This window comes from Athene cunicularia (genome assembly GCF_003259725.1).
Source record: "Athene cunicularia isolate RWA chromosome 2 unlocalized genomic scaffold, athCun1 chr2_part1, whole genome shotgun sequence".
Classification (NCBI taxonomy): Eukaryota; Metazoa; Chordata; class Aves; order Strigiformes; family Strigidae; genus Athene; species Athene cunicularia.
Window position 1 is genome coordinate 45,007,775 of NW_020799095.1, and position 15,905 is coordinate 45,023,679.

General features: G+C 39.8%; 1 protein-coding gene across 1 annotated transcript in view; it reads right to left on the reverse strand.

The window, feature by feature from the left end:
• DPP6 (dipeptidyl peptidase like 6) overlaps window positions 1–15,704 on the reverse strand; it is a 327,308-nt gene extending 311,604 nt beyond the window's left edge. The window contains exon 1 of the mRNA XM_026841734.1: window positions 15,645–15,704. Within this exon, the coding sequence (XP_026697535.1) occupies window positions 15,645–15,695 (51 nt within the window). The 5' untranslated portion in view covers window positions 15,696–15,704. The remainder of the gene's footprint in view (window positions 1–15,644) is intronic.
• Window positions 15,705–15,905: the final 201 nt, after the last annotated feature.

Sequence of the window (15,905 nt, forward strand, 5' to 3'; positions counted from 1 at the left end):
ATAAATGTTTGGTGTGACTAATCCTAATCGACAATATTGTAAAGATTTGAAAAGGGACCTATAGCCCATTGGTCTGGGAAAATGGTCTGAGATCACAAAACTGCAAGAAGGTGGTGATGACTGCAATACAAGCTTAAACCAAATACTTCAAGAGTAGGCTCAAACCAGCAATGACCTGTTTTTCTCGAGGAAGTTTTGCAACAGCAAGACCAGACCGAATTTCAGCGCTAAAGCTGCTGTCAGGAAAATGAAGCTTCAGTAAGGATTTCAGTGAGGCTGTAGCTGAAGCAGGAGTTTTAAAATATTTATAGGACATTCACAATTCACAAGTTATAGGACGTTCAACCAATCACATTGTCAAACTCTCTGAACAGTCATCATGGTGTGTCTTCCATTTCATACATACGCAGCAGTTGCTTTATGGTAACAGTTGAAGCACAAAAAAAAAAAAAAAGAAATAATAAAGGGTTATTTTCTCCCTGCAGAAAAAATGTCTATCTACCACAAGTGTGTAATAGTACCTTTACCCAAGTGTTATTTTACTGTCTGTGCAGGTATCACATAACCTGAGCCGCCTGCCACCATCCTTTCATCTTGATTAGACTTTTTGAAATTTGGCTTGTGACTGTAGTGAAGAATAGCTGATAAAGACAGAGACAAATCCCAGTCACAACACTGGGCTTGCACATCCCTGGGAAATGTAGCCTTAGGTCTCAAGCATAGTCTTGGTGCTTTGGAATGGGACTCTTACAAGTGCCTTGTGCCTACGGAGATGAGATTAGGAAGGTGCTGGTACCTTGGCCAACGGGACTGCTGGGGCCCAACTCTATCGCAAGGAGTTTTGCAAAACCAGCCAAACCAGAACAAGAGGGTTTCTCTCCCTTAAGCAAAAAACAGAGAAAAACTTCATCTGGGTCAACTTCTCTTCCCAATTAAGTTCCCTATGAATTCTGTCATGCTCATGCAACCCAAACAGCACCACTCAGATATCTGATCTCTGCTCGTTGCAAGACTTCTTTGTGTCCCTGGGTTATGAAGCTTTTTATCCTCTTATCATGGCTGCCCCAGTTCTGTGTCCCATGGCCCTTTACATTGTCAGGGTGACCTTGTGACACTGCATTTGGTAGGCAACTCCACAGTGCTATGGCATTAGCTGCATACTGACATTGGGGCTGGAGAAATACACAGTATAAAGAGAGACCGGCATACAGCAATAGCTCATATTATAGTCGCACTGATTGGTGCTGGTGGGTATCCTTTATAGGCTTCTCATGGGCAGGTGGTTTTCACACTTCAATCATTCCCTCACAACGTGCAGATTTCCACTTCAAAGATTTGGCAGTGTTGAAAAGAGGTTTTTCAACCTACGCAGAGTTCATTTAAGTTAAGAGAGGTTCATCTTCCCCAAGTTTGTACTGCTGGAATGTCTTTACCACTACAGTGTTCAAAGTTCTCTCTACACACCTTTTGGTGAAGCAATATAGCCCTCCTCCCTGAGAATGACTACCATATGTGCACATCCACAGCCATGGGTGACTATGGCATATATGGAGTTTGCATGTCTGCGTGTATGAGTAAATATATATTTATGTATATACGTAAAAATAGAATAAACATATTTAGGGAATCTGCTTCTGAATTCTTTTGAATGACACCAATAACTCCATATCCATGTCTAACTGTTATTTTGTTTTTAATTATGTAATTTTGTTGCCTTTTTTTCTATTTCCCCACCCTGTATTGAGTTCGCAATGATAAGAGGAATTCTTGCTCCCAGCATTGGGCTTGCAAATGAGGGGATTTTGTTGTTTATGAAAAGCTCTTTTGCACGAGGCATCCCTCAGCCAGGGTTTGGCTGAGTCACAGACAGGATGGTGCTTCAGCTGTATTCCACTGCAGGGAGGCCAAAGGAGGGATTATGATTGGGAAGTAAATAATGGACTTTGATACCGTGTTAAGCCATGTAGGAAAGTTATCTGAGCATACCAGGAGCTTATAAATTAAAGAACCTCTCATGAACCACTTCAGAGATGTGGGAAGAAGAGACCTGTGAGACTTAATGATTCAATGAAAACCTATCATCTACTAGTTAGGAGATGAATCCTTAAATGACTGACCTAAATCCCAAGTAATGCTGAAGAATGGCAGAAAGACTGAGCTAAGTGCTGTCCTATCATTTAATCTTAAATCTTTCTGTAGTCCTATATTAGCAAAAGATAATACAAGGAACAATGATAACATATCCAGAATAACGTACCAATACATGAAGGAGCTTAGCACAGACAAGTAATAACTGTAGGCTTCATCTGTTCTGTTTAGTTACGCTAATAGAAAATAAAGATTTCCAGAAAACATTAGAAGTAAAGAGATTCAAAACAAGTGGCCACAAGCTTTTTACAGGCAGAAGTCAGAAAGCCAGCTGAGTTCCAAATCAGTGAATAAATATATTCATTACCTTACAGAGTAAAATAACATCATATTAGCCGTATGGATATTTGTTTACCATGCTTGTATTAAGATAATTTAATAATACCATATTTAGTTGCCTTAGAGAAATTAAGCTAACTTCATAGAAGTTATAGGATAATAAAAAGCAGATTGGTTTCGTACCAAGATGGTGTTCCTTGGCACTGAACCTGCTTTACGTTAGCAGATGGCCTGAAACCTCTCCTGAATCTTAACATATACCACTGAACTGAGGTAAGTCAGGAAAGATTTTCTCCCTGATTAAGTTACCTGCCTGTTACTGTTCTTGTTCTGATTTTATCAAATTCTCTTTTTTACATTTATTTTCTTTATCAATTCCTGTCCACATAATCACACATTCATATATTCTCTGTGACTGTAATGCATAAACCTGTCACATCATCTCCATGTTGCCTTTTACTAAGTATGTAAAATCCAAAGGTATTTGTATATAGTACCGTAAGAGTTCCATTTCTTTGGAAAACGCTCTTCCTTTGAGTCTTATGGTTCCCAACTCACATCTGGAATGTACACAGCAAATTGCATACTAGTGTGTTATCGTGAATGGTGTATATATACTTCCATAATGCAAAACATGATTACGTTCTAAAAGCTTTGCACAGGTAGTACATCTTTTCCTTCCATTATGGCATAGCTGTACATCAGGTGAAATGCTAACCCAGACTATTCTCAGTGCTGGACCTCTGGGGATGGACACACTTAAGCCTTCAGGCGAGGAGGCTGCAGGAGGTCTGCACTGGTGTGGGTAACAGCCAGGCCATGGAGGATGTCAGGGCTTTTACCATGCAGGCCTGGGGAAGCACCACGGCCCACAGACCTGCAGGTTGGGTCCATCTCCCTCTTCTGCCCAGTGCATATTCAGCAGCGACAGCTTCACCCAGGTTGTGACATAGTCAGATGCTGCTGAAAAACCCTTGAAAAAACTGCCAGCACTAGAATGGGTGATGCCTGTTTAAAAGTAAACAAGCATAAAAGTTGAAGGAAGAAGCTAGCACTTTACATGATAATGCTGACTTTGTCATAAGTTTGGACTGGTATGTAAAAATACAGTTTTCTAACCTAGAAGACCAATGCTAGGCATCTAAGCCCATTTGTAGACAAAAGTAAGCTGGTTTTGAAAGTTGCTGAGTAACTCCAGTGCATACAGCAGTGTATATTCACATCATGCCTCTAACTCTGAGAGTGATTTAATGTCTTTCTGAGGAGCCTAGCCTGTAAAATGAGGACACTGATGTTTGCCTGCCTCAGAGAGCTGCTCAAGAATTAATTACTGCTTGTGTAATTTCTGTGAAATTGTCCTGTGAAATTTCTAAATATTACAGAAGGGCTGCAGAAGAAATTTTGCTATAGGTAGTCTAACAAATTGTTTTCTCTGGGCCCGTATCAACCATACTGCACAGACACCATTTCTGCTAGAACAACATTAGCACTTCTCAATTAAAGCACTGCTGGTGCAAAAAGGAAATAAGAAACTTTTTTATTTTTCCCTAAGCAACATCAAGCTAAAATATAATATAGTCTGCAAAGCAATTTGATGTGATACCATCATAGCCTCATGAAGGCTGGAACTCATTGCAGCAGTTGCTGTTTATCCTCACTTCATAGCACAAAACCTAGAAACTACATCTCTGAAATTGTTTACCCTCTGCAGATCTTGCAAAATTCAAAGACCACTGGATCCTGGGAATTAGTGATGGAAAACAACCCAACCATTAGATCATTCAGACCATCTCTTTACTGATGCAAGACTGTTCTCCTAAATCAATATTTTAGTGTTTCCTCTAGGTCAATTGAAAATTTTCATATAATGGCAAAGGGATTTAGCTGCATCCCCTGGGAACTATTCCATAGCTGAAGAGATGTTACAGGCAGGAAGCTGTGCTTTATATTCAGCATAAATTATTCCATTTAAAATTTCATTCCTTAAATGTAAATTAAACTCAAACTTATTATGACTAATAATTTCTTGTTTTCCTCATGTTTACATCTTTCATAAATATGTAGACTGTTATAAACCCATCTCCACATTACTCATCATTAAATCAAAGCATTTTATACATATTTTACTGTTCTATCATATACTAATTGTTCCAATCCTTTGATCATTTCGTATTGCTCTGTATGTAATCCTGTGAAAGAGTGCCGAAGGAGACAAATTAATTCATAGCAGAAAGCAAAACAAACAGGGGTAAAGCAAGTATGATTTCTGGATTTGATATGGTAGGAAGAGAGGTCAAGGGGATCTCTTCAAGATATTCTTAGAAACACTTTTATCACAAATCAGGAGGTAGAGTCCTCTTTACAACATCCTGCTATACAACAGGCAGACAAGAGGTGAGGAGAGAATGAGGAAGGAAAATAGGCACAGATTACAGATATCTGAAAGGAACTGCTGCAACACACCCACCTGCATCCCGTGGGAGGCAGAACACCCTAGGCACAAGGCTGCACCCAGACCTGCTGCACCCTGCAGCATGGAACAAACTCCTCAGGAGACTCCCACACGTCCCTAAATCCTCAGTTACAGGGAAGCAGGAGCAGACTCACCATCAGAAGCAATCCCAGTGGTGAAAGAAGGAGCCTCAAAGTTTTTAATAATGAATTGCATAGAGCTCACTCTCTCTGCAAAACCTTCATGAGCTGTGTATCTGGCTACTCAGATATGGTCCTTGGAACAGACCTGTGGTTTTAGAGTGCTTATAAGCAGAAACATTAAAAATACTATCAGTTTATACAGAGGCATGACTAGAAGTAGAGGGGAGAAATGACTACAGGATGACTTACCACATAAGGTAATAGCTGGCCTGAGCAGTGGGCTGTGTCTTGCCAAAAGAATCACAATTCCCACTTTTTGGGTAGCTCTGTCAGCAGGGCATAGATTCTGCCAGAGTCATACCTAGCATTCAGATACCAGGGTCTAATTTAGGTTGTCATCCAGAGGAGCTTCATGTACAGGACAACTAGAGCCAACTGCACAGATTTTGAAGCTAGAGTGCATCATGGGTGTGCTCAATGGGTGACTTGTATGCAACCCCACTGCAAAATCAAGTCTGTAATCTCCAGTGGTCAAAATTAGGCAATCATCAAGCCTTAGAGGGATGGACTGGGAAAGCAGAGTCCTTTGCTGTACTTAATGTCTACAGTTTTCATATATCAGCTTTTGTGGTATCAAGATGACTAAATCCATCAGTTCTAAACCAGCAAAAGCTAGTTCCCATTTACATGGCAAAAAGTTGTTGAAGAAGAATACATAAAGAATTTATAAGTCATCACAAATCCTGTGATTTGTAGGGAGACATCCATGTATCTTTCAAAAAAAGATTTCAGCTTCACTTTATTATTTTATTGCTTTTAAAATAAGCTGAATTTATTCTAAGTAATATATGCCATTACTGCTTCATTTTCTGAGCAAACAAATGATTCTGGCAGAGCTGACAGGGAACACAACTGAAGCTGAGAGCTGGAAGTCTCTGTATCACATCTCTTTGCAGAGTCTCTGTGAAGAACAACGTGCCAAAAAACTTCATTCCACTCTAGTGTGGTTTTTAGTTGCAGACATCCATCAATCTCGATACAACTCAGGAGGGATTGCTCTTCACCAAAAGAAAGACAGTAGGATGATGTGTCCTTCTGCAAGAGGACTTTTTGCCCTATCAATTGCTATACATAGCCTGAAACTGTAGCAGTTGTTGAGGAGAGTAATATCCCATCTACTTATTGTCAATCAAGTTACTATTTGAGAGATACTTAGTTCTCAGGAATAGCTCCACAGAAGCAATAAAAGCAGTGAAATTTAGAAGGCAGCCATAAACATGTTTCATTCATGTGGTTCAGCAAGTGCTTGCTCCAAGCTCTATGGGAAGCAACAACAGGATAAGAGAAAGAATGGCAAGAAATACTCACTAGAAACCCTTTCCACACTCTGTACAGATCAAGTTCCAGCTTCAAACCAAATGATCATAAATTCTATCATACTTCCAGCTAGGAGTCTGGCCATATTCCCAAAGGATCAACGAAGTCAACTCTAAGGTCTCCCTGCATGCAAGGCCTCAGCTTTGTACAAGTCCCAAGTCTAGATGTGAATACCATCTTGGGGTAAGTCAGTGTACCCTCCTCTGAGGCACTGCACCTTTTTATTCTCTGAGAGCATCTGTGGGAGGTAGCTTTCCTACTCTCAGTGCAGCTCAACTACTGTAATACATTAACCCAACAGAGACATTCAAAACAAATGGGTACTCTGAATGATCAAGTGCTTTCAATAACAAAAAAGGCTTTTCTAGGTGGTTGAGACTAACATTCAGCTTATTAAAAATGACCTTTTTTCTCCCCTTCTCAGTCTCTGGGGATGACAGAATTAGGCTACATGCTCTCAGATGTACCCTAGCAGGTCTCCATCCACCCTCCTGGTTAAATATACTCTCTTGGGCAACACAAGGGTCCCTGCTGGCATCACTCAGCTCCAGATGTTGTCCTTTCTTTTGTGCAGAAAATTGAAAGGGCATTTCCTTTCCACCAATGAGCAAGAATGACAAAATTAAAACTGACCTTAGAAGGGTGCAAGAGACTCTCTTCTTCCCCCTTGTAGGTATTAAAGCAGAACGGAGTCAACACACAGAAATACTTTTCCCCCTTGCCTCATGCATCAGTTATTTGGAAGCCAATAGTAATAAAAGGAAAACCAGCCCTAATACAACAGTCATATGTCTCAAGCAAAGACAAAGGGGATCTGGGACTTGCTCTGGTAGAGAGAGAGAGAAAGAAAAATTCTTCTGTTTATTAACCTGTGGTAAAGCTGTCCAAAATTCGCTGGTAACCACCTTCCTGACCAATTCTTCATTTTAGGATATCTTCAGCCTAGGCTGGAGACCACTGTGATTTTTTGCCATAGGATATGAGGTGTGGGCAAAAGCCAGTCATCCTGACTGAAGACATGTATTAATAACTGAAGGCAAAAATCCATCTTGTCCCAGAGCACCTAGTAAAACACTTAAAAGCAAAGGGAGCAACTCCTCAGAGTTCAGTAAACCCCAGAGTTTGCATAAACAAATTCCTTATGAACTGAAAGACTTGCCATTTTGTTTACTGCCATCAGAATTCATTACTTTTACATGGCTTTTACACTCACCAAATTTGTGTAATTATGCAAAGTTCTGCATTTGCAGAGGCATTCTGAGCTATTAGCACTGTTTCTCTAATACGTGCAATTTTTTTGCCAGAAGGACACCATACCATTAATTCTGTACCCTCTCTAAATGCAGCAATTATCTACCAAATAGATATTCTGCGCCACACTTCAAGGATACTTTCACCTTCCCACCCTCCAGTGCTGTTGCTGGGCAAAGGAGGAGAAGTCACCATCACCCTCTAAGGAGACAGGGTCAAGAAGAGTCCCAGTACAATCTCAAGAGTTCTTCAAGAAGAGAGAAAAAGCAATAATAAATGCTTGTAAGTAGGCCTTCACTGACTGTGTCAATTGCCATTAAATTCTCCACATCAGTTTGCATGAGTATAACCTATAAAATTTACAGGTTAAATATTCAGTTTAGCACAGGGCACATGAAAGATTACCCAGCAGCAGTGTTCCTCAGGTGGCAACTTGGACCAGGCTCATGCACTTCCTTGGTTATGTAAACTATTCCTCATCTCAAAGATGCATGAGCCCTTGGGTAATAAACGCCCTCCACTTGGAGGAGGCAAACTGTAACTGAGTTGTGTAAGAAAGCCTCTGTAAGAAGGGCATTTCTCAACAGAGGTGCCAGCAAAAGGGAAAGGGCTGCTCCTTGCTCAGCGTGTTGCATTGGAGAGGGGGACCAATGTCACCGGCTGTGGTACCGGTGAGCTCTGTCATGACACAGCTCAGCTCCCACAGTCCCTCTAGACCCCAGGGAGCTCTCACCGCTTCAGGTAATGGGGAGGTAGCATGTCCCAGAGACCTGCCTTCACACTGGAACCATGGCACAGGGCTGAGCAGGATGAGCCATCTGTCTCGACTGGCCCTCCGAGGACCATGAAACTGTCAGTCAAGAGTGACTCAACCCACCTGCACTCTGTTCTCAGACAGAGAAACCCCTGAATCCTGCTAGCAAGGAAGTGATTTGTAGCACTGAAAATGTGTGAGATGGGAGCTTTCATTTTACGTTAGCATTTTGACAATCCTTTAAGTCTCTTTTTTTTTTTTTTTTATAAAAAGCTATTTTTTTCTGAAAATAAATATATACATTTCAGCTTCTCCCTCATTAACACTTTTGGAAAGACAAAACTGTTCACAGCTTTCCCCATTTTCCTTCCTGGAAAGAGACGGAAAAGGCTAGATCCTATTTAGTAACTCAAACTAGGAGGATTAGAGTCAAGCTCCTATATCCAGTAATGGCATACACACCTTTTACTTTAATAAACCCAAAGAGTCTACAAAGAAGATCATTGTGGTTATATAAAATGAATCAAAGGCCAAGTATCAGCTCCTCATCATTGTTTTGTTGGTGCTGAAAAGCTCAGTCCATAGGCCCTAAACACACATTGATGAGGGCAGTTTCTGAAAAGAGCAAAAGGAGACTGAGCTGTGGTGGGAAGAGGTCCCTCCATCCTGGAGGTAAATAATGCAAAATCAGAGAAGCTGCTTATGTTGTTCCTGAATAGGAGAGCTGAATTCCAGTGCGGTCCTTCCCCTTTCCCCTCTCTTTAGAATTTAAAAATAAATTAAATCAATTAAGAATATGTTGCATGTCATTTAAATAAGAGCAGAATATTTGGAGCTACCGAACTGTGCAAGCAATGTAGCTAAGGTCCTGTGCCACATGGCTTGTTAAATTAGATGCATTCACCCAGAAGACCCTCAGTATCTAATTCCTGACCTACAGTAGCTGGTGGAAGTCTTCCAACGACTTCAAGCAGGCCAGGATTTTACTCCAGAAACCTCAGATCTCATCACTCACTGTGAAAAGGCTGACTAGAAATGTTAAAGTAAATTTTGTACAGCATGCTGTCACTGCTAGCAGTGATTACAAGCAGCCATTAGCACAGCATCGGCAAGACTGACTTCCAGATAGACATGCAGTCAACCTCTTAGCATGTTCTGTCCTCCAATGAGAATCACAGATGAAGTGATTTACAAAAACAGTCAACACTTTAAAGAAAGTTTTAAATGCATATTTTCATTTGCTTGCTGAATTTTCCATTTTAGCTTTACATTACTGAAGTGTTTGAACTGCAGTGTCATCTTTTGAGAGCATTATTTCTTCTGCAAAATTTTGTTTAAAATGTTGTCCCTATGCTAAAGAGATTCTGATGTCATTCCTGGTATGACTGTAACTCAAACTGAAACAAAGTTAATAAACAAGCAGCCTCTCCTGTATCTTCAGACAAAATAACCTTCAAGTGAAAAGAACTTGCTAAGACAGCCAAAATGTTGGGAGCAGCCCTTTCCTCCCAGAGAGGTCTCCTTGGCAGTGTATTGCCAGGGTCGTACCTCCCACAGGTGAAGGAGATGAATACACAGTCCACCAGAAGACCATGCTTAGGATCCTGACCTGTGTAGCTATTGATCTGCTTAGCTACATTACAGTCAAGTCTATACAAAAACCTCACAACATTGCCAGGATAGTGAACAGCTACCTTCATTAATTTTTTAACAATGCAATTCATTAATTTTGTCTGATGGTAACATTTGGTAACATTTCGTCTGATGGTAGCAGTAAACATTTATAGATAAGTTAAATTTTATGGGCAATCCCCACAGAAACTAAAAGCACTGTTGCCACAAGTGAAATCATTTATGTGAGTAAGGGTTTGCAGGACCAGTGGGTTAAGTTTCAATATTGTTTTTTAACTACAGGGGTTTGCAAAATTCAGATGGAAAGCAAAAGCATCATTTCACAACAGCATGTGCAATTTCATTCATTCTATATTTTAATCTAAAGTTGAAATAGGATATATTTGTAGATTTTTTTTATAAAGTCCATTAAAAAAATTAAATCAAGTAATTTAAAGCCCGATTACTGAGATTTGTAAGCATGTGTAAATTCTCTAATCCAGTTTACACTTAACAGCTTTACCATACTTGGGAGTCCCTTACTGACCTTGGGGAATGAGCAGTGATAAACCTGACATTTAGATATGTACTGAATTAAGTAGTTCCCCTACATTAATTACTTACATTAATAGGTAAGTGTAATTAGAAACATCATAAGAGTTATAAAAGTAGCAATACATAGCAATATCTGTAATCTACATTTCTACTGTTTTATAGTTTGTTTCACTAGTTTCACAACACAAAGGACAGGCCCCGAATAACTAAGACTAGTTCAAGTAAACTTATCTTTTCAGGGAAGACCTTTGTAGCACTAATTGCCATGCTCAAGAACATACTAAAATGTTTTCCATTATTATTTTAAATCAGTGCAGCTTGTTTTCAGCAATCTTCAGCAGCAAGATGCATCACACCCAGAATAGCAGTGCTGTGGCCGTCCAAGATCAGCATTTGGACATTTTCAGTTTCATAAGCACAAAGGAATCAGTGACTGATTCACATTTATGTGCAACCGGTTGATATTTAATAGTTTTCCTGGTTCGCTTGTCTGAGCACTTTCCAAACGAGTCCTTTCAGCGTGGCTGAGCCCTGGGCCAGGGCACAATCCACTGATCTGGAGGGGAGAATGGCGGAGCCTCCTGACTCAGTCATGGGAAGTCCTTGAAAGAAAGGGACTCACAGGGACACGGGGACTACAAGCCACGTAAGTCACTGTTGCTCCTTACCTGAGGACAAAGGACTCTGAAGGACAGGAGTCGGTCCCAGCAGAAGCAAAGGTGGTGTGAGATGCTGCATTCAAATCCCTCCTTCCTCCACCTTTCCTCCACCAGCACATCAACAAAGCCATCAAAGGGGAGGAGAGGAGAAAGCAAAGGGAGGCCCACAAAACCAGAAATCCTGACTCCTCTGTTGCCTTGTTCCACCACAACTATCAGTTCCCCCAACTCACCTCCCACCCCTGTACCTCAGATTCTAGGGGTCTCTGTCACCCTTGTGCCTCTCAGACCCCTGCCAGCACTAACCAGATCGTCATCGGGCAGGTCCCCGCTGCTCATGCTGCAGGAGGGCTGCTCCAACTCTGCCCGGGCAGGCACCCATGGGTGCTGCAGACTCATTCTCTGCTGCGGGAAGGCAGGAGGTGCTCAGCCAGGGGCCAGAGGCTCCCCAAGCCCTTCCCTGCCTGCCTGTGCTGAGGGTCATCTGAAGACTTTCAGATGCCTCCTCCCTCTTCCCCACTCTTCTCCCAGTCATCCTTTTCCCATTAGTGCCTGCTGCAGAGGATGAGAGAGGCACCCTTGAAAATGGAATTGGGGGGAGGAGTGCTAATTGATGGGCTTTTGCACTCATTAGTCTCCTGTTAAAAGCTACCAGAGGGAGAGGTAGAAGCCATCGAGAAACTTCCTGAGATGCATGCTCCCTTCCAAAATCCATCTTTGTTCATGCAAATCTGCTGCCATCAGCTTTTACTATGTGCATACACTTTCTTGGGCAGAACAGGCAGAGCCCTGCAGGTTGCTATGACATAGCACAACCCAGAAGGAGCTGTCCTGCACACTGCAAGGAATAAATGGCATTCTTCAAAAAGGTTTAAAGCCACACCATATTGTGGCCTGATGAATGTGTTATGAAGAGCAAACAGAATGTATGAGGCCACGCTTGCTGGAACTTGCCCTAATACCCTATGCCTCAGCAATGAAACTGCAGGTCACTGCCACTTCAGTGAGGGTGAAAGCCCTTTTATCTAAATGTGAGGATTACAAGACTCAACATACATTCTGTTAACAGGTTCAAGCATTTCAGCCTTGTTGCTTTTGGGGCTATGGGGGGGCAGGCTATTTAAAAGCACTCAAATAAGACATTCCTTTTACATCTCAGCCCCTATGCATACTAACACAAGCCACCTAAAATAATATTATTCAAGATATGTTTTTAAGAAGCAGCAAGGCAGAGAAATTGCTCCAGAATCAGTGCTTTTATATCAATTTACAGCCTAAAATACACAAATTATGAAGTAGGAAAGTACAGCTTCCTGATGGAATCAGTGACAGTTCAAGGAGCTGTTCCTGAAGAGAAAAAATTGCTTCAGCCCACCATGATAAGCACTTTCCAGATCAAATTATAGGGATTTTTAAAAAAGGCATATTTACACCTAACATCCCTTCAAATACTTGGCATGAAGGACCATAATAGGGTTTTATAGTCTTCATAGTCTATTGGGTCAAAAATCCATTTAAAAATGGAGCTTATATACTTATAGGTATGATGGATCACAATAGGGTGTACTATTGAGTAAATAATGTGTGCTCTAAACATTTTCTAAATAAAGGTTTACACAAGAGACTCAGTGGCTTTGAAGTAGCCATTATATACTTTCATATCAATTTTCATGTTTCCATGACGATTGCTTTACTTTTTTATGACTAACAAAACTTGGCACAGTGTTCCTTCTAAGCTTTGTGCAAGTGTTAACCAAATATCTCTGCACTGTTAACAACTATTACAGATGAGCTCTCCAGACAGCTCAGTATGTAAGTTAAATATTATAACCTTCAGTCCTCACGATAGCCCAGCATGCCCATTAAATACTGTAATCTGTAATCTTCTTTATAATTACTCTAGGGAGACTTTTTGAAGCAAATGTACTCAGAATTGAGTGCAGAATGATTGCTTATTGTTGCTGCCAGTGTAGACCCTATAATTAAATTTTCCTGTTTTTTTCCAATAAGTTTGACTGTCCTTAATTACCTGAGTTGGCCATATCTTCAGGAGTGTTTAGTTACCAGCCACTTCACCAGCAGGGGTGGATACTTGCTGAACACTTTGGAGGATTCAACTGTCAGTGATATATGCCAACGCTTTGGACATAAACATGGAACACAGGCCAGATCAAGAAAACAATGAGAGGTTTCTCATTGACATCTGAAAGCACCGGAGAAACAAAAAGTGAAGTTTCCCTGCCTTTTACTGAAGGACATTCTATTTGGTGTGGAAAATAACCAATACTTTTCAAATAATGCTATCTTCGAGTGTATATAATATTTCAAAAAATCTTGAAAGTTTCATATTTTAATAAACAGTTCCTACATCCAGTTTTTTATTAATATGTTTTTAAAAGAGGAGTAGATAATTAACAGTATGATCCAGATCATCAAGCAGGCATAAATCATCATAGCTCCATTGGTTTCAATTTATACGGCTTGTGAAAAAGGCTCTCTATACCTTTCTGGAATCACAGAGTGAATTCATCATCCCCAAATAATTAAGGATTTAATTTAATTATCTGTTAATCTCTTCATTTTATGACTGGATTCTGAAGGATGGCAAGAACTATGGAGAGCTATTGCAAGGGATGTTAATGATAAGTACATTGTAAATCATAATTTTGATATATCCATAAATACTGAGCAAGTTAATGCCGAGAGTTAAGTGGAGGAAGGGAATGTGTGCCATATCATAGACATATAATCTCTTGCATAAATATATTATGGCTTATTATAAATGCACACTCTGCACAATAAAAGGTCTATCCCTTTTGTTTTAATCCCAACCGTAAAAGCCCTCTTTGAGATTTTGACATACCTCTATCCAGAATAGTTTGAAGTAGGAAAAAAAGCAACAGTAGCATTCAAAACTGACATTTGCCTCTGCAGAAATTTAATTTTAAGCTATATTACCCTGAAATATCAGGTACCACAATGATGGAATAGGGACAAACTCTTTAGGGACAAGAGCAGAAAATGCATCAATTAAAGGATGCTTAATAGCCTGCAGTTTTATAGCTTTTACAAATAGGAGGTAAAGGACAAAGTGTTCAGCTGCACAACAACATACACAGCTATATGCAAATAAAATGTTTCTATCCAAGAAGGACATTTTGCCTCTTAAAACTAAACCAGTCCCTGAGCCCATTTAAGTACCCTGCTTTGACTACAGTAATTATCTCATGTCACTTAATATGATATAATATCTACTTATGCTTCATGGATATGTTTTAATTTCTAAGGAAACTGTGCCTGTTTGCACAAATGAAACTTAGACGACGATTAAAATATAATTTTCACTCAGGCAATAACACTTTTCAACAAACAAAACCATAAATAGAGACATTACTTCTATCTGAAGACAGACTTAAAAATGTGGAAATCCTCTACTACTTGATGTCCTGACTATGAATTGCTGTTAATTACAGAAATCAATCATTTCTCATCATTGATGGATTTTCAAATCAAAGCTACTTTTAAATACTCAAATCAATATTATCAGGAAGCAAGTCAATAGATTTTCAAATCAGGGAAAATACACATTATTAAACTAATAATGCAAGATAATTTATGTAACAATTAACTGATATCAGAGCCCCATCTTCTGAAAGCATCCCAACAAATTTATTTAATGCCTTTAAAATTACTTATAAAATGACTACTGTTTGTGTCATATTTATCAATGAGGAAAACTGACAACAAACTTTTCATGAAAACCCATAAAAACCAGTTTATGAAACATTAGAGAGACACCCATTTCACTTGTTGCACCAAGTTAACTTCACATTTGGTAAATAATGTTCTGCTCAGTTTCTCTCTGGTCTTACTTTCAGCCTGTAAAACATGCAATTGTTTATAACGTAAATATGCCCTTTATTATTATTTAGTTCCTCTGACCATCATGCAAGATTCCAATGCTACGTGGGCTCTAAGTACATTCCATATAGTTCAGCTCTACAAGATATCTCAGCTCTAAAATACAGCCTGAGGGGAAAAGAGGGTTTTTCTGGTAATGCTTTTTTTATATTCATCCACCCTTAAATGGCATTTTTAAAGGCCACGGAGGAAATCGGTTTAGCTTAGTTTCCTCAAGGGTTTTTACTGTATAAATATTGTTGCTGTTTCAAATTCTCTAAAACTTCTCAAAACTCAAATTAACCTGAAAGCTTAATGTCTCTAGAAATTTGCAAAGATGCAACTGATCTGCAAAACAACAGACATGCAATCAAACCCTGCAACAAATAGTCTGCTCAAATATCTAGCATGCATGCAGCAGGACAGCTTGTCCTCAAACATCAAAATTATCTGCTTGTAATTTATTTGTTACCATTGCAATCTTTCTAATAGACTAATGCATATTTTTCACTCACCCTCCATAATTTTTTTAATCTCTTCACTCTGGACAATTTGGATTTGTTCATCTCTGATGTCTGCAACTCAAATATGTATCCTATATGGCTGTAAATATATTCTACAACCAGACGGGTGCCTAGTGATAGATATTCTTAAAAACAGAGGCACTCCCTGGCTTTTAATGCTGCTTCCAATAACCACACAGTTCACAGCTCAGCATAAAGTAACCAATAGCCGAACATGACATTAAAAAAAACCCCACAAAATCCCTCCTTTGA